Below are 20,301 nucleotides of genomic sequence, written 5' to 3'. Positions count from 1 at the left end.
ATGTGAGAATGAAAAGAAAGTTTATCTATTTCAGATATTATGGATTAGATGTGGGGAATTAAGTAAAAAGATGGCATGAACATACTGAGCTGAGAGGACCAGAAGGATTAGCAGAAAAAGCTAAAGATAGGAATAAAAAGAAACTTGGTTAGACTTTTATTTTTTTGGAAATGTTGAGTTTGAGATGCTAATGTGAGTATATAGATTCTCAGCATTCATGATTCATTCTACATATATTCATTCTCATTATTCACTCTATGTAGATTCCATGTGCATTGATTAAATGATGGGTATATTTAAAAATATAGATGGGAATTTGCTGAATTAAGGCTCTAAATGCTATTGGGTGATTCTGTCTTTTATGAAGTTTGCAGTCTAGTGCCCTTGAGGGAATCAGGATCTGAAACCTGAACAGAGTTCAAGGGTCCTCGGTGTAGGTTTGGATACACTCCACATGGAAATAATTGAAGCCAAAAAAGTAGCAAAAAGGGGTTGAGAAAGAAATTTTCAGTTAATAAAAGGAGTTGGCGGTGAGGAAGGAAAAATGTAGGTAAATTAATTTTGAGAAATTTAATAGTTAACGAGGGAAATGATATGATAAAAATGGAAGAGGCTATGAAGAATTGAGATTATAGTTCTTTTAAGGAAATGGGCTACTTGAATTTACCTTAGGGGCCTGTAGGTGGGTAATTAAATATATAAAATAAGGGAGTAGAAGAAGTTCCTGAAGATGGTGAATCTCATAAAAGCTAAAATAGAAGGATTGGTCTCAAGGAGAAAAAAAAAAAAAAACACGAAACCTTTCAGGTTTCTTCTTTATTTATTTTGAGCTTTGTTTGAATCTAATGTTTGGACATGCAAATTAACTTCTGAAGCCAGACAGTTGAGGTTTTTAAAAATTTATTTCTACAGTGTGTTAGCATTGAATTTCCTCTAAATTTTTTGAGCTCTTAAAAAGAAAATAGTCTTTTCAGTTATGCTTCTTATGTTTTACACAACTCAAGACTGTCACACTCATATTTACTATTATATATTTAAGAAAGAATACCTCTCCTTTATTACAGTAATGCCATGAGCTGGATGTCTACAGGAGCTATGAATTGTTCAGATTTGTTAGGTTTTGCTAGTTCTCTATTCTGTAACATCAAAAACTTGTAGGAAAATGCCCTAAGGTATTTTTTGAACCTTTTGCTTTAGGCTTTTATGTGATTTGTTAACACTTCTTCGTGTGTGTTTGGATTACAGGGCCGCCAATTTATATTTCCTGTTTCTAGCTGTCTTGAACTGGGTGCCTTTGGTGGAAGCCTTCCAAAAGGAAATTACAATGCTGCCTCTGGTGGTGGTCCTTACGATTATTGCAATTAAAGATGGTTTGGAAGATTACCGAAAATACAAAATTGACAAACAAATCAACAATTTAGTAACTAAAGTTTACAGTAGGTAAGTGTAACAGGAGCTGCCCAAAGGAATACACATGGGTCATTTAGAAACATGCAGAATGTTACTTTTCCCCCCTTAGGTGTGGTCAGGACCCTTTTTTGATGTGGTGGTGGCGGTGATGTTTTTAACTAATGTTTATTAAGGACCTGCAGTGAATTTAATTCAGGTGTCATAGCAGAACCAAAATGTGTAGTGGTCCTGATCAGTGGTCCTGATTTATGATGATCTGATTTAGGATTTTTTGACTGCAGTGGTACAAAGGCAGTATGTGTTCCGTAGAAATCTTACCTCAGAATTTGAATTCTGACCTTTTCCTGGGCTAGCGATGTGGCAAGGTACTCTCATGATGCTGGGCAGCTGTGGGGAAGCTCATTTCCAGTCTGCCTGGTGATCATGAGGGTAAACGATGAATCATTTTGTACCCATAGAACCAGTCTGTTTTTCACTTTCAATAAATTGAAAGTAGTCAATGAATTGACAATAATCAATAAATTACACGAGACATTCAACACATTATTATAAAATAGACTTTGAGTTAGATGATTTTACCCAACTCTAGGCTCCTATAAATGTTCTGAGCACATTTTAGGAAGGTGGTCTAAGCTATGATGATCTGTAGGTTAAGCGTATTACGTGCATTTCCACCTACAATATTTTCAACTTGCAATAAGTATATTGGGATGTAACCCTTTCATAAGTCAGGAAGGATCTGTATAAGCCATTGTCGATCTAGGAGTTGATAAATCAAAAGCTTATATAACTTACGTATAAGTGGAACTGAAAGAATGAAACTTCATAAGAAGGAAAGCAAGCAGATAGTTTTTAATCCAGGATGTTCTAGTTTGGGGTTAATAAAAGGATGGGATATGAAAAATCTGAATGGATATGAAAAACAAGATGGAATATGAAGAAAAAGACCAGAGCTACCAATGGAGGAAAGATACTGAAAAACGGGGAAGAGTGTTCTCTTTCTTTGTGCACAAAGCTAGAGGTTTTATAAAACTCTTCCCATTGCAGTAACAGAGAGCGTTCATAATAAGAGGTCTTTTCTGAAGTGTATTTGCTGTGGTGGAGACTTGTATCTCCAGTATTTATTAAACAGAAAGACTGTGTAGCTAAGAATAGTCTGAAAGGTGAGTTTCGAACTGTGCTATGTATTGTAAATCGACATTTGCAAATTCTTACAATACTCATATCCAGAGACAACAGTGTTTTAAGTCCTGTGCACATTGTGTATGTGTCTTACAAAATTAAGATTGTCCTGCATATATTTTTATTCTAATTGTTTTAGCCTAATACTGCACCACAGCCATTTCCCAGGTCTTTATGAAAATGAATTACAAAGTTTGTAATATTAGTTGTCTGGCATTCCCTTTTGTGAGAAATGTATCTACTTTTTAAAAAGTCATCATTAGAACAGATTTGTGAAATTTTGGGTCTAATATGTTAATTGCTTTACAAATGAGTGTATGATGTCACTCCCCCCCCCCCCCCCACCGCCAATTTCAGGAGTAGGAATGCTTGTGGAGTGTTCTGGGGATACTGAGTATATTGACTTGGCCTGAGGTGGTAACCAGCTAAAGGAGCTGTAATGAGAAATGGAAAGAGAGGGAGCTTGAGGGCAACACCAGGCTACTCCTTGAACGTTGTCTTAATCAGGGTTGTCCAGAAAAATCGAACCAATAAGAATGAGATTCATTATCAGGAATTGGCTCACGTGATAATGGAGGCTGAGAAACCCCCGTATCTGCAGCTGGTGTCTCAGGAAGGCCAGGGGTGCGGGTTGAAGGGCTGAGAGCTGCAGAACGGAGGGTGTAGATTCCAGTCCAAGCCTGAAGGCCTGAGAACCAGGGATGCTGCAGTCGGAAGATCAGTGTCCCAGCTCAGGAGGGCAGAGAATATACTCAACTTTTCTCTGCCTTTTTGTTCGCATGGGATTGGATGATACCCACTCACCCTGGGGAGGACCATCTGCTTTACTCAGTTTACCAAGTCGAATGCTAATTGCTCCCAGAAACACTCCCAGACACAGCCAGCAGTAATGTTTAACCAGTGTCTGGGCATCCTTAGTGCAGGTGATGCTTACAATGAACCATCAGAGATCTTTTCCTTTAGTGGTAGAGAATCTGTCACGTGTCTCCGATCCGATAGGGGCCCCCAAATGTGGGATGACCCCAAATAGGTCAAAGCCCATGGTGTGGGTGGAGAAAGATTTCACCTGAGGCAGAATAGAGGCGATAGATAGATGCTTACTGAATACACCCGCAAAGGGGTGCAGTGGGGGCAGCGGGCAGGACCGCAGAGAAGCCTGAGTGCAACAGGGCAGGGGGTGCAGGCTGCTTAAAAGGGGAAGGTGAGGCGGTGTGGCCACATGGCATTTTTCCCTTTTCTTGTAGTCGTACCTGGTTGTAAGTAGCCCATTGCTCAGTTAAGGCTTATGGGTATCTTGAGGTGGGTCTCCTGAGGGGCCTGTCACTGTGGGCCCTTGTGCCTGGGTCAGGTTTCCATCACTCAAGCCTGGTACCTAAAAGTAGCCTCTACAGACTCCATCTCTCTCTCTCTCTCTCTCTCTCTCTCTCTCTCTCTCTCTTTTAAGTTTTTAAATTCCACTTACAGCATAATATTAATATTACATAATATTAATTTCAGTTGTACAATATAGTGATTTAACAATCCCACACATCACCCGGTGCTCCTCAGGATAAGTGCCCTCCTTAATCCCCATCACTTATTTCACCCAACCCCACACCTACCTCCCCTCAGGTGACCATCAGTTCTCTATAGTTAAGAGTCTGTTTCTAGGTTTGTGTGTGTGTCTTTCTCTCCTCCGCCTCCCCCCGCCCCCCAATTCCCACCCCTTGCTGGTTTCCATCTGTGGAGCAGAGAAGGAATGTGGTGAAAGATGTGCTTTAGGAATATAGGTCTACTCAAGTCCTGGGAATAGTCTCTGCAAATAGGGTAGACCTGCTTCTGCTAATCCATCAGGGGCCCTTGTGGGAGTAGATGCAAGGTACAGCAAGGGGTTCTTAGAAGAGATACTGTGAAGAAGAACCGAATTGAATTTGGTGGACCTCTGTGATTTCTCAGCTTTGGAGGAGAAAATTGACCACAGGTAGAAATAAGGATCCCTAAATTCACCTCAGGTAGGATGAACTGGAAATGGTAGCAGGACAGGCATCTCGGTGGAAAGGCCCCACGGACAAATAGGAACATGCTACCGGAGTTCTACATGCTTCAGGGTGAAAGGCTATCATAAGATGTTTTGAAGTCATCAGACTGTTTAGAGGTGATTTTGAAGTGAGGAGTTTGACTTAAATCCCCAGGGGAGAAAACGTGAAGAGCTACAAGACCGAGCTTTGAGCCCAGAGGTAGGCAAGCATCTCTTTCAGCTTCTGAGGAGACTTGACAGGGTCCCTTAGATGCTGCCCATTTTCTTCTGACATCTCAAAGTATTTGGCACATTTCTTGGATTGACTTTAGGGTTCTCATGTAAACTCTTGAGTTCTTAAGATTGTAATTCTAAATTGGTCAGACTAGAGATTCTCTTCTGTTCTAGTTACCAAGTCTGAATACAAGACATTGAGGTTGTCGCATTATAGTTTTATTATAAAAAAGTATATTTTGAACAAATTTAAGGCTCTCTGGACTCACCAAGAGTTCCACTAGGTGACATAATGTTTGTTTTGTTTAGTTTAGAGAGAAGAATAACTCAGAGGCTTGTCCTGATTGATGGTGGAATTGTCTTCCATTTTATGTGAGCCGCAGAGGGAAGAGGTTAGGGCAAGCTGCTCTGATAAAAGTGATACTTAAGCTGAAACCTATAGGATTCTGCATTTTGTTCATTATAAGAATTCATCAGTGACTTTCTCAACATTCCTTTTAAAGATCTAGGAGTAAAACAAAGTAACTTTTTTTTCTCCTTTTAAGATGATGTGACTTGTACTTAAAAATTTGGTCTATTTTTTTTCTTATACTCATGTCTGATCTAAAGCTAACCAAAAAACTGACATATTATGTAGAAAACTGAAAATAATAGGAAAAGCTCAGGGTTTTCATTTTAAAGTCATGAGCATTTTACTACCACACTGCTATGAATCATTTGATGACATTTATGTCTTTATCATGTGCCAGGATAGAGAGGTGATGTTGATACAGTCACCCCTCAGAAAATAGCTATAGTAAATAGTGTTTTATTTTATTTTATTTTATTTTATATTTATTTTATTTTATTTTATTTTATTTTATTTTTTAAAAAGATTTTATGTATTTATTCATGAGAGACACACACACACAGAGAGAGGCAGAGACACAGGCAGAGGGAGAAGCAGGTTCCATGCAGGGAGCCTGATGTGGGACTCAATCCTGGGACTCCAGGATCACATCCTGGGCCAAAGGCAGACGCTAAACTGCTGAGCCACCCAGAGATCCCTCATAATTAAATTAATTTCATTTTTTCCTATTTGGAGTACATACCAGGATTTCAAAAAAATATTTATTTCAAAAATAGATCAATAAACATATACTGACCTTAACTTAATGCCAGTTAACCATGTTAGGTGCTAAGAACACACAAATGGTCAATATATGGTCATCACCCTGTACAAGTTATGGCTGAAATTTGAAAAAGAGACACAAACAGTACTTTCATAAGAGAGAGGTATGTACGTCCAGGTTACTATGGGAGCCAATTGTCAGGGTGGTTTGCCCTGGAGGAGGGGAGTCTTGAAGGATGATCAAGAATGAGTCAGGTAAAGAAAGATGGGACAGGATACAAAGTGTATCAGACAGGATGCAAAGACACAGGGCAGGAGAGAGCACGTGTGTGAAAGCAATGGCAAGCCAGTGACGACGCTCACCGCCACATTTTACTAGCTCTGAAGACTTCTCATTGTGGTAGACTCAGAATGAGGCCATATTTCCTTATCCAATAAAGAATTAAAACTAATAAGAGGACCATCTTCTTCAATAGCTTGAACGTTCAGCCAGAACTTCTTGCATCTACTTGGTTGTTTATGCTTCTGAGCCATTCTCACTGGAGAGGTCATCGTTCTTACAATCCCTTCTTCAGGCAAACTTCTAGACCCATTTTGCTTCTTTAAGAGTTCAAGATCACACAGCTCTGCTACATAAGCATTGGGTAACATTGGGAAGAACACACTGAACTATTATTTTTTTTAAGATTTATTTATTTATTTATTTATTTATTTATTTATTTATTTATTTTGAGAGAATGAGCAAGTAGAAGGGCAGAGGCAGAGGGAAAAGCAACTTCCCACTGACTGGGGAGCCCAATGTGGGGCTTGATTCTAGGACCCTGAAATCATGACCTGAGAGGTGGGAGGAAGGAGAGGGATGAGAAGCGAGGGTGGAGAATGTAATCTTCTTACTTTAACAAATTTAAAGAGAGAAAGAGTAGGATTATGAATAAATTTTTCTCTTTGATATTTTTAAGCATTTTTTCCATAAAAGGCTTAAAAATTTATAATAAGCAAATAATGAATAATCATTGCATAAAACAGCAGCTAAGATTCATCAGATGCTCAATAGTCACCAGTGGATCTAATTTTTGTATCAATGTTACATGCTTGGTACTATGAATGAACTATATGATCCCTGCCCTGCCTGTGTTTACAAATGAGAAAAACAGGTTTTGGCAGGTTAATTAACTTGCTCAAGGTCACACAGCTCCTGAGTGTCCTGGGATTTAAAACAAGGCTCCAGAGCCCATCTTTCAAGAAGCAGACTTTATTTCAGCTATAGTCACTTATTGGTGACCATCAAATAAAAGATGTTTCAGTTGTATATTAGAAAGTGAATTTCAAGAACCATCACTTTTGAAAATATCACAATAAAAAGTTGATTACCTTAGAAAGCATTTAGTATCATTTTAAGAAGCATGAAATTCTATGAATTTAGGAGATTCTTGAATTTATGAGATAATCCTAAAATGTTAACATTAGCCAGTACTTGAAACTCCTAAAACCAACACAGTGATTTTTTTAAAGATCAGAAAATAATGTAGGGTCCTGGAGGGAAGGCACTGTATCTATTTTTTTTCCTTAAATTTGTCAGTACCTACAACACAAGTAAGGCACCCAAATTTGTTGTGATTAATAGTTTTGTTTTCAACACACTTCTATTATCCTTGAGACAAAACTTAAAACCTTATAAACGGCTGCTGTTTGAAAAGCAATTTTGAGAAAGTTAGGTTTTCCATAATAGCTCATTCCAACTTAATTGAGGTATAATAAAATTTAAATGCTTCGTTTTTGTATTAGTGTTTATTATTTCCCAAGATACTTGCCCAAAGACAAGCACCACGTGAAAGACCACATATTACAAATAAGAATTAAATTATCTGCACAGAAATGTTAATATGCTTCCTCCAAAACCTTGCACAATTTAATGCTTCATACTTTCACCTTAATTTTGTTGGGGAATAAATTTGTTCTCTCCTGTGATGTCTGTATTTCATAGGAATTTAAGTTAGCATATTTAAATCAACAAGGCATGGTCTTATAGCCTACCTTTATTTCTTTATATCCTTATAATTTGTTTCAAGAACAATTTGGGGGGGGGATGTAAGCGTTATTTCTTCTGCAATACCAAACAAAAAGCAAATTACACGGAATAACAGATAAAAAGACAAAGAGTTACCAGATTCTATTATGAAATGCAATAGTAAAGTGGTATCTTGGGATAAACTTAAACAATTTAATAGAATATTGCATCTCATCATTAAGTTTATATGCAAATCATCTAAAATAGATCTGGACTATGTCCAAAAGGAAACCTGAGGAAAAAATTAGACCAGGTCTCCCACTATGCAATTTTAATAATTGCAAAACCATACAGTGTCCTAAGGAGTTCTCAAATGTTGGTCAAATAACTTAATAACGTGACAAACTCTAGCTAATAGTTACTACTAATCTACAAAAATCACCATAGTGGCTAACCTTTACTTAGCACTTAGAAAGGGCCGGGCTTTATGACTTACTGTTTTATTACTATTATATTCATAATGAAGGGAACCAGGGTTTAGCTGGCTTATGCAATTGGCCCAAGGCTATATACAGCTACTAACTGAGAAAATCAGGATTAGAACCTATTTAGAACAATTTAGGAAAGCAAACACACGTTATCAACTTTAAACTAGCACTAAAAGTCAGCAGTTATATATAGACAAGAATTATATTTACAAATACATATAAGAAAAATTCAAAATAAATAAATCTTAAAAAAAGAAAAAAAAGAAAAATTTTTCTCATTCGCTAAATTTGGGTTTGCTGGGTAATTTTATAACTGGTCAAAATCTGGACTTTGTTCATCATTCTAAAATACTATATCTGGGCTGCCAGGTGGCACAGCGGTTTAGCACCACCTTTGGCCCAGGGCGTGATCCTGGAGACCTGGGATCGAGTCCCACGTCGGCCTCCCTGCCTGGAGCCTGCTTCTCCCTCTGCCTGTGTCTCTGCCTTCCCATTCTTTGTTACACTGACGTTTCTTTCCCTCAGGAATCTCATGTCCTTACCTGATGTCACCTGCCCTCCAGGTACCTAGGACTTCCACATTTACATTTGTACCCACGCGCATAAGATCAGAACCTTCAAACTGCTGCACATCTTCAATTTCACAGCCCGCTTCAGATAAATTTTCCAGTCTGAGTTTATTATCTGCCCTCTCACACAACCAGTTGCTTCTAAAATTTAAGACGTGGTAAAAGGCACCATTCATCATCCTGTCGTACAAGTTAGAAACCATAGAGTCATGCTTGATAACTCCTTTACGTGTAGTTCCATAATAAAATGTGGTATAGTAAGTCATAAAACATGTAAGTCAAAAAAATCCAAATATGTCTTGAATTAATCTTCTGTTTATCCCTGTTGCTATTGCCTTAATTCTGATCATCTTCAATCTTCTGAATTAATTCAATACATTGGTTTTTGGCCATTCCTACACCAAAGTAGCCAGACACCCAAAATCCATCCATTACTTTGTCTCAGGAGTTAGCCAATATCACATACTTCTTCTGGTGACCTTGTGACTCTCCATTTTCTATGGAATGAAATCATTGCTCACTAGACATATAGGACTGAACCTTTGAAATATGACCCATACCTATGTTCTTTGATGTTCTCTCTTACTTCCCTCCATGAAGAGTGAACCAGTGTGCACAAACACTAGGAAAAAGAAAGGAAAGGACAAAATAAAGCATTTATTTGTCCTTCTCCTTGAACTAACCAACTCTTTGGGTAATCACGGATTTCCTTCAGTTGGATTCAACATGGTGCATTAGTTATTTTGGGAAAATAAGTCCTGAAAATGTACTTGTTAGGTAGCCCTTTAAGCTAAATATTTCTTGAAATAACTGATAATTCTGTAGAGCAGGAAATATCCAAGGATTGGCCCAAGGTGGCATTTCTATTTAACCTGATGCATAATTTAGAATATAGCTCCCAGGCTTCTTTGATAATGAATTTGAATATTTAGTTCTATAAATATAACTGAAAATAAATCTTTACTTTTGAAAATATAAGTGTATCTTTGTGACAAATACCAGTTCTTTATGGGTATTTGGCAGGCAGTAGGGGAATGAGACAGACTTTCCTAATATTGGTTGGTGGCATTGTATATGAAATGCTGTTTAACTAATTGATGTGATGTTCTGTGATACAGATGTCCTCATTCTACTCTAAGGAAAATGCTTTTTGAGGCATAATTCATGCAGGTTAGTATGAAAAGGCATGAGAAGTATGGCAAAAACTTTAACATAGAGCAGAGTATTTAAGGAAACACAACCTCAAATGATGTATCTTTCCTTTAAAATGAATATATAAATAGGAAAACTGAACTTTTGAAAAGAGTTAAAGGTGTCCATCCTCCTTTCTAGTGATCACCTGCAGCAGACCCAGGACTGTTTTACCAGAATTTTATTAAGTAGTAATTAGAGGTGTTAATAGTAGGATAATAATTTTTTAAATGTTGAGTATTTTACTCATTTTATTTCATTTTATTTTTATTTTACTTCTTTGGTGTTTCCTTTGTTTCATCTTATCTGACAGATGGGAAGCTCCCTGAGAGTAGATTATGTGTCTTGTGCATTTCTGGATCCTTGATACCTGACCACAGGGCAGCACACAGGAATTGTGTTACCCGTGAATGAACCCATCAAATGTTAATTTTATTCCAGAGTTACCCTCAAACAGCGTCATAGTTCAAAATCTTATAGGACCGAACAGCTGGGAAATATGTTTTATTAGCTAAATAACTAAATTTTCAGGTGAAGCAAATTCTGGAATTTAGATGTTCTCTGGCTCCCCTTTTAAAATTCACCCTAATGCTTTAAACATGCTTTAAATTATACCCAACTTAAAAAAATGAGATTATGTATGTTTCTGTCTTAATGTTCTCTTTAAATTTATTTTCCCCCCATTGTTAGGAAAGAGAAAAAATATGTGGACCAATGCTGGAAAGATGTTGCTGTCGGGGACTTTATTCGCCTTTCATGTAATGAGGTTATTCCTGCCGACATGGTCTTACTCTTTTCCACTGATCCAGATAAAATCTGTCACATTGAGACTTCTGGCCTTGACGGAGAGAGCAATTTAAAACAGAGGCAGGTGGTTCGGGGATATGCAGAGCAGGTAAATAATGTGTTCTCACTTGGTGACATATGAACACTTTCTTTTTGGAAGATTTTCACGGGTACATATAAAGAGATCTTTAAATTCATTTTTACTATTACAAAATAGAAGCGCAGAGGGCTTGCTCCATTTGCAGGCATCTGCATGAGTGTTTTAGAGATAATAGGATGTAATGACTTTGAAGTTCACACATTTTGGTCTGGCAATCCTATATTTTTTAGAACTGAATTAAAGGAAACTAACAGAATTGTTTTGCAATTTGGAACAGTTATTTTGCGGTGGAGCTAATCACCTTCTGTCCATAAAAATCTATAATTGCATCTATATGCAGACTTTTGAGACTTGTGTAACTTCTCGTGCCACAGAGCTTCACATGTCATAGTGAGGGAAACAAGAAATTCAAAGTTATATTATTAACATGAGTTTGAATGAATCCTAATCTGCTCTTTAATTACTATGTGATCTTGGGATAGTCACTTATTTTATCCACCAGTTTATCTTAAAATAGAAATGATGATGCCCGTCTCCTAGCGTTGCTGTGAGATGCAAATGAAGTAATATATGTAAAAATGTCATGTATAGGGCTTACATATCTGTTTCGTTTCCATCTGTCTGGGTGCACTTGAGATGAAGTATTTTAAAATTTAATAGTCTTTTAAAAACTGAACTGTTAGTCAGATCTCTTCCATTTTATACTTGTAAACCAAAAAGTGTTTTAGCCACATAAATGTCCTGATCTTTAGTAAATTTCATCATCTGATGTAACATTGGACCATCTTTCTGTGTCTGGATTTCATTTTAGATCTTGTGGTTGATACGCCTCTCAGCTTGTCATTGTCTTTTGCGAGCATTTATGTAACTAAGACATTGGTAAAAATCTTGTACAGCTTGAGATTCTATTATTCACATACGACTAAGTACCTACTTTGAGGGTGATGCCAGTTGATTAATCATCACACTTAGGGTTCAGTTAAGGGTCAGTGCTCTGGAATCCCATGACCTAGTTTGCATCCTGTTGGTAAACACTTGATTGTGTGGAGACCTGTAGCAAATTATCTTCTTTGTGTGTGTTTCTCTCTATTAATTAGACCTCATTATCACACTTACCTCATGAAATTGTAAAGAAAAAAATAGTATATTTCCAGTACATAAGAGGGATTTTTGTATACCAGAAGAACTCAAAAAAATCAATGATGAGCCAGTCAAATCATATGATTATATAATTCACATTTTCCTTACATTTGCTGTGATATGTTAATACTTAATGAGATACATCAGTAGTATTTCTTTTATTAGGCAAGCCATCATATGAAAGCAAGGAAATGAAATAAAGTTCACATGGCTTATTCTTAGGGAATCTGTACGTGTTCTACAAAAGCACTTGGCTTATTTGCTCATTGGTATCATCAAAGCATTCTTTTTTTTTTTTTTTTTTAATTTATGATAGTCACACAGGGAGAGAGAGAGAGAGAGGCAGAGACATAGGCAGAGGGAGAAGCAGGCTCCATGCACCGGGAGCCTGACGTGGGATTCGATCCCGGGTCTCCAGGATCGCGCCCTGGGCCAAAGGCAGGCGCCAAACCACTGCACCACCCAGGGATCCCTCATCAAAGCATTCTAAAGTTACCATTTAATCCATTTGAGATATTTCTAAGATGCTGATGTCCGGCTTAAGTTTTTAAATAAAATTTGCTGGGATGAATGTATAGGTGCTCAGAATGTTCACATATATGCTTAATCTCAGAAAGTCTCTGCATGATTAAAGAACAATATTTTTAGGTGTTCAGTGCCTGCTACCTAACAGAGTACCTGCTGTAGGAGTATAAGCTTTCCTCTGCAGAGTCCTGCATGGATTCCCGTGTATGATTCAGACCTTCTCAACACCTGTAGATGCCTGTCAGTGTTCTAGGACCATCCTGATCCCACTTACTCCTTTGTGCTTATGCCTGTACTTTTTTCATCATTTTCTTTATTTGGGCAATTTGTGACCTAAATTTTGTGGCAAGGATGCATTAGTTTTATCTTAAGAGCTGGCGAAAGGGTAAACACTTAAATATCAAGGGTTTGACTTTGAATTCTTGTGTTGTGATTAAAAAAAAAAAATATATATATATATATATATAGTTATTTATTTATTATTTTTTAGGACTCTGAAGTTGATCCAGAGAAATTCTCCAGTAAGATAGAATGTGAAAGTCCAAACAATGACCTCAACAGATTCCGAGGCTATCTGTGAGTGATACATGACTTAACATTTGTTGGTGTGAGTGGAATTGTGTATTGCAATTTTATTTAAGTCAATAAAATTTTTGTGTCTGTATATCCAAGTTAAATCCCCAGAGACCATGTGTTTAGCTATCCATTGATTAGCTTTATTTTAATCCTTTAGTAAATATTTACTTATGTATATTTTAAAAAACAACAACACAAGTTCATTCTTAAAATAATTGTAAAATCTTTGTTGGTAGTGTAAGAATGTTTTCCGTGAGCTCCATATTAAGCCCAAGACATGTTGTTGGGAAGAGGGTATGTGGACAGAACTGGCAACCTAGGGAACATGATAGGATAGTGTCCTGCTGCAGAATTAGAGTGTCAAGTGGATATTTTTGGCTGGCAAAAGTTAGCCAAGTGTTTGGAACATGTGTAAGAAAAAAATATGGAAAGCTACAGTGGTGTTCATTCTGGAGATTTCTCGCAGCATGTATATCCCTTTTGTGAGGGCAGCTAGAATTTGAGGTCTTACCTAATTTCAGGCCTGGCTTTGGCCACATAAGTGCCTTATGTCTTGAACCAAGTTATTTACTCTTTTTGATCTTCAGTTTCCTGATTTTTAAGGGGAGACAGACCTACTTCCTAATGGTGATCTTAAGAAAAGATGGTAGAGAAGATTTCCAACTCATTTTTGAGGCCAGAATCATCGTATACCAAAGCATACAAAGACATTTAAGGAAAGATAATATTCTGCATGAACAGAGATGTAAAAAGTCTACACAAAATTAAAGCAAATCAAATCCAACAATATGTATAAAGGATAATACATCATGACCCAGTGGGACCTATCCCAAAAATGCAGGGTTGGTTTAATATTAGAAAATCACAAGATGTAATTTACCATATTAACAAGCCATAATCAACAAATTGAAAAGGAAAAACCAAGTGATCATCTCATAGATGCAAAGCATTTGGCAAAATCTAATTTCTGTTCTTGCAAACTAGAAAGAGAAAGGAATTCTCTCAATCTGATAAAGGACGTCTGTGAAGAATCTACAGTTAGAATCATACTTAATGGTGTGAGACTAAATGCTTTTAATTGTTTTTCCCCTAAGATCAGGAACAAGACATGGATATTTACTCTTACCATTTTTATTCAAGATTGTGCTGTGGGTTCTAGCTAACGCTGTCAGGCAAGAAAAGGAAATGAAAGCTATCAAATAAGAAGGAAGTAAAACTGTGTTTTATTTGTAGATGGTTTCATGTTCTTTGTGGAAAATCTGATAAAATCTACAGGAATTTAGTAAGTGAGTTTAACAGTGTTGTGGGATACAGATCCACATACAAAAACCAATTGTATTCTGTATACTAGCAATAAGCAATCAGATGTTGAAATTTTTCAAAATGTAACTTATAATAGTGTCAGAAAAAAATGAAATACCTGAGGATAATTCTGACAAAATATGTGAAACACCTGTGTACTCAAAACCATGGAACACTGCTGGGAGAAGAAATTAAAGCCCCAAATAGATGGAGAGATGCATGCACGTTGTTCATGGGTTGAAAGACTCAGTATTATTAGGATGTCAGTTTTTCTCCAGATTGATCTGTGGATTCAGTGTAATCCCAATCAAAATCCTAGCATGGTTTTGGAGGTTTGTTGCTGTTGTTGTTCTTTTTTGTTGTTGTTGTTGTTTAGGAAATCGACAACTTTATTCTAAAAGTTTTTGTGAGGATTCAAAGGACCTGTATTAACCTAAAACAACTTTGAAAAAGAATAGAGTGGGAGGGAGGGCTAATGCCACCTGATTTCAAGATTTCTTTTAAAGGTACAATAATCAAGTTAGTGTCATTTTGGCCTAAAGACAGGCCAGTAGATCAGAAGAGATGAAAGAAATTGACCCACACAGCTGGTTTTTTGTTATCTGTAAATGTGCCTTTAACAAAGGTACACAAGCAATTTGGTGAAGAAAGATTCCTCTTTTCAACAAATGATGCTACTGCAATTGGATGTGCATATTCTAAAGAATAAACTTCAAGCCATACTTCTCACTATGTAAAAAACTTAGCTAAAACTGGAGCCTGTGGTTAAATGTAAACCTAAGATTAGAAGCTCCGTAAACATAGAGGGAATGTAAGGGAAATCTTTGATACCTTAGGTTAGGCGAAGATTTCTTAGACACAACACCCAAAGCACAATCCATAAAAGGACAAAAAAAAAACGCAAAAAAGAATCAAAATCAAAACCGTTTTCTCTTCCATGCTACTGTTAAGTGAATGAAAAGATAAGTCATAGACTGGAAGAAAATATTTGCAATGCATGTATCGGTTGTAAGACTTGTGTTCAGAATATGTAAAGGCCTCTCAAAACTGAGTAATAAAAAAAAACTGAGTAATAATACAAACAATATGTTTTTTTAAATGGCCAAAAAAAAATGTGAACAGACACTTCACCAGAAAAGGTTATGTAGATGACAAATAGCGACGTGAAAAGATACAAGTTAAAACCACAAAGCTGAGATCCCTGGGTGGCGCAGCGGTTTGGCGCTTGCCTTTGGCTCAGGGCGCGGTCCTGGAGACCCAGGATCGAGTCCCATATCAGGCTCCCGGTGCATGGAGCCTGCTTCTCCCTCTGCCTGTGTCTCTGCCTCTCTCTCTCTCTCTCTCTCTCTGTGACTATCATAAATAAAAAATTAAAAAAAAAAAGAAAAAAGAAAATAAAACATTTCTTCATGCGGTAACCTGCACACAAACATTCACAGCAGCTTTATTTGTGAGAGTCCCAAACTGGAAATAACCCAGATGTCCATCAATAGGTGAATGGAGAAACAAATCGGATATCCTTACCGTGGGGTGCTACCGTGGGGTGCTACTCAGCTACTCACCGGTGTTCCATGCAATAGCATGGATGCATTTTAGACTCTACGCTGAGTGAGAGGAGCCAGGTGGAAAAGAATATATACTACGTGACTCGATGTATATGACTGCTTGAGAAGAAAAGCTTAAATTACAGCGAGGGAAAGCAACTTAGCGAGTTTCTTAACCCAATTTCTGGAACTGGAGTCCTGGTCTACCTTGTCAGTCTGTCTCCCTCTGTCTTTCTCTCTTCATCCACATCAGACATGACTTTTTCTTAACAGACATAGTAGAACATCATTTGCTGTTGCGGGTACTCAGTCTTGCCCTAAGCCCTTACGTAGTTCTAGGGCCCCACTCACCTCCTGGCTTTCCTAATTACCGCTTGCTTCCAGGTTCCCTGATGCCATCTTTACCTGCTTTGTGGTTTTGCCATCCGCCATGGGCTCCTCTGATGTTTGTCTGCTTCAGGTGTGGTGCCTTACTTTCTGCTCAGCCTGGGCTGACCTCTGGAACTGCCTTCCTCTAGGAATCCACAACCAAGAGACGCTCTCTTTGTCCTGTCCCTCCCTCAGATTCTGTCTTCCGCAGTGACTGGACTTCCCCGGGTCTCTGAGACCTGGCTTTAGCAACCTGCAGGGAAGCACTGAATGAGACAGTCAGCCCAGAGGGATACAGTGATTTTTTTTTTTAAGATTTTACTTATTTATTTATGAGAGACACACAGAGAGAGGCAGAGACACAGGCAGAGGGAGAAGCAGGCTCCATGCGCCTGCCTGGAGCCCAATGCGGGACTTGATCCCAGGTCTCCAGGCAGGCGCTCAACTGCTGAGCCACCCAGGGATCCCAGATACAGTGATTTTATGAAAAGTTATTTTTATCCACTAAACTAATTCCTTATCCCTTTCCTGCTTTGTGGTCTGTTTTCTAAAATCAACAAAAATGGAGATTCTCAAGCTCACTTTCTATATGGTGACTTCTCCCATCTCACTCTCTGGTAGAACTTTCTCCCTATTTGTGCCCACAGTGCATGCTGAATATCAGATTTGTATTCTGGTATCGATAATAATTATATTACACTTCGATATTCCTCTATCCCCCACCTCCCCTTAAACCACAGGAGCCAAGACTGTGTGTGTTTTTCTATTCCCAGCATCCGAGTGGGAGTGCTGGGCACACAGCAGGTGTTACCCAGCTCCTTCAGTGGATGAGAGCTCTACGTGGACAGTCGGAGCTTCGTGTAGAATCCAAAGGTCCCACGTCATAAGTGCCAAATATATACCTGTCATGTGCAAGACCTGTTTCATGTTTGAGCAGATGCACTTATTACGGAAGTTGGGCTTTGATCTAATGATAGTAACCTAGAGTGATATAATGGTGGAAAATAAGGATCCCAGGGGGGAAAAAAATCTTAAATCTTACTGAGGAACTTTGGAAATGTCGTTGTATGTTAAATCTGTTCTTATAAAGGTTTTAGGGATAATGAAAATGCTATATTGATGAGGATTGTGTGGTGCTTGCCTGGGAATACTACATGGAAATGTGAATGTTGGGACTAAAATTCTTCATCTGTAAAACCAGAAAGTCGAATTACACTCTTAGCTCTGATTAGGACTCTGTGGTTGTACATAAAACTGCTTATGTTGAAAGAATATAGACATGCACCCTAAGAATAAGGTGTTTACAGATTATAGGAGTGAAGTGACAAATCTTATATTCTTTGTCCTTTGTATGAAATCTTCTTTGAAGAGTTCTTTCCTGTCCCTTGTAATTCCAGATAGCAAGGATACCAGATACGGTGACAGTTTTCCTACATGTATAAAAAAGAAGAAAGAACTTATTGAGTGAAATCTATTCCCTAGGAAACAGTCTAATTTTAATGTTGAAATTAAAAGGGCATTTTCAAATAGGTGAAATGCATTAATCTTTATTTTTAAAAAGTGTCCAGTTATTTTTCTCTGTGTTTTTGCCACAATCCTAAGTGGATCAAGTAGTTCTTCGGTAACTTTTAAACTGTTTATTAAAGAAAGTTGCAAGCATGCAAAAGCAGAAAGAAAAATATAATGAACACCAATGGGCTCTCCCCCGTTCTAACTATTTCATAATTTTGCCAACTTTGTTCAGTTATCTTCCTGTTTCCTTCCCCATTAGCATTTTGCTGTAAATACCTCACTGTGAGTAAAGGACCAGGGCCATAACATCATTATCACACCCAACTAAATTAAGAATAATTTCTAGACATCATTTAGTGCCTAGTTTTCATTCAAATTTCTAAGTTACCTCAAAAAAGTCTTTGTAGTCAGGGTATCCTAACCAGGATGAGAACAAGGTCTCATTTGGCCCGTTTCATTTGGTTGATGTGTCTCTAAATTTTTCCTCCCATGAGGTTAGGTCATCTAGCTGATAGGATTTACCCCTCTTTCTAGACTGAGCTGATTGCCTCCTTCTGAGTTGAGTCCTGCCTGCCTCTCCTTGTGCCCCTGTGCCATCCATTTGTTGAACAAACCAGGTCATTGCCTGCAGCTTACCACACTTCGTATTTGGCAGACTGTGTCCTTGTGGTGGCAGTGAACATTGTTTTCTGACCCTCTGACTTCCTGTTAACGGTCCCAGAGGCACCTTCGAATCTGATGAAAGAAATAGTTTCTCTTTCTACAAAACGCATCCATGCACATGCGTACATGCAGGAAATATTGCATATAGTTTCAAAGGCTTCACAGATCTCTTGATGCCGTCCACCCCAGGTCGATTTGCTGTTATAGAGGCTTGACTAAGGATCCTGTGGATGGACGCACATGCTTCTTATTCCATGCCATCTGGAGGCCTGTGATGTCCCTGGTCCCCTTGGTAGTTCTGTTAAGACTGGCGCTGTCGGCCTTATTCTTTCATTATAAAATTCCTCATCAGCCTGCAACCTCTTGATTTTAGCTGCCCCAGGTTACCATGGCCTAGAATAACCCTTGATTCCATCCGGGTTGAAAATGGTAATTTCCTAACTCTATCAAGAATTTTTCCCTTGTCTGTTACCAAATTATTCTGAACTATAGTTCATACTAGAGTAGCAGTTCCTTATTTGGAATTATTTTTGAGTTTTCTGTAGAACTAGAAGTGGACAGAGAGTAATAGAAGACAGTGGCAGTTAAAACTTGTTGCATCTTTTTCTGAGCCAAAGCAAAATAATAGATAAATGGCCCAGAGATTTGAAACCATTCTTGTGAACTGCTTGACTTAATATTCCCAGTCCAGAAAACTCAATATCCATGATTTTTATTTTTACATTCCCATTTTTGCTATTTCTCCCCTCCCTTTTGCTATTTAAAAAATGAATGCTGTCTTTCTTACAGAGAACATTCCAACAAAGAACGTGTGGGTCTCAGTAAAGAAAATTTATTACTTAGAGGATGCACCATTAGAAACACAGAGGCCGTTGTGGGCATTGTGGTTTATGCAGGTTAGTCACACTTCTGATTTTCGCTGTTGTCTCCTCTGTGTGTTTTTTTTTTTTTTCTTTTCAAGTTAACATTTTCCTTTTATTCAAAATGCAGCCTGCCAAAGCAGGAAGGAAATTTTGTCTTAATAAACTTAATCCTTGGTCTCTGCTTTTCTAAATGGATCACAAAAGCAAACGAAATTAGCAAAATGTATTATGCAACTTTATTAAATTACCTTCCACAGAGATGTAAAACTATGGTATTTGCTACCTGGCTTTAATTTGCACATTTTCTGACATGTTACCTATGTAGGCCACGAAACCAAAGCAATGCTGAACAACAGTGGTCCAAGGTATAAGCGCAGCAAATTAGAAAGAAGAGCAAATACAGATGTCCTCTGGTGTGTCCTACTTTTGTTTGTGATGTGTTTAACTGGTGCATTGGGTAGGTAAAACATTATTTTTTTACTGACATCTTGGCAGCAAGATATTTATTTAAAAGTATTGTATTTTCAAAGTATTTATGAATATTCAACTTCTGCAAAAGAGATTTTATTTGCCAGTAATTTTTTCCCTCACATCTTTATCTTTCTCATTCCTTGATCTGAAAGGCATTAATTTGCTTATATTCAGGAAAATGTGGCCAGAGTAGGAAAGAGGCCTGGGAAGGGATTTAAAGAGAGACAGAGACGGAAGAATGTGGAACCTTTTGAATTTTAG

General features: G+C 37.8%; 1 protein-coding gene across 5 annotated transcripts in view; it reads left to right on the top strand.

Moving 5' to 3' along the window:
* The window catches only part of ATP10D (ATPase phospholipid transporting 10D (putative)), a 100,747-nt gene that overhangs the window by 28,721 nt on the left and 51,725 nt on the right, over window positions 1-20,301 (top strand). For all 5 annotated transcript variants that reach the window (XM_055339191.1, XM_055339190.1, XM_055339188.1 and 2 more), the window contains exons 3-7: window positions 1,246-1,440; window positions 10,880-11,084; window positions 13,231-13,316; window positions 19,496-19,602; window positions 19,895-20,026. In XM_055339191.1, the coding sequence (XP_055195166.1) occupies window positions 1,246-1,440; window positions 10,880-11,084; window positions 13,231-13,316; window positions 19,496-19,602; window positions 19,895-20,026 (725 nt within the window). The remainder of the gene's footprint in view (window positions 1-1,245; window positions 1,441-10,879; window positions 11,085-13,230; window positions 13,317-19,495; window positions 19,603-19,894; window positions 20,027-20,301) is intronic.

This window comes from Nyctereutes procyonoides, unplaced genomic scaffold (genome assembly GCF_905146905.1).
Source record: "Nyctereutes procyonoides isolate TBG_1078 unplaced genomic scaffold, NYPRO_anot_genome, whole genome shotgun sequence".
Taxonomy (NCBI): Eukaryota; Metazoa; Chordata; class Mammalia; order Carnivora; family Canidae; genus Nyctereutes; species Nyctereutes procyonoides.
This window is presented reverse-complemented; position numbering and strand designations above follow the sequence as displayed.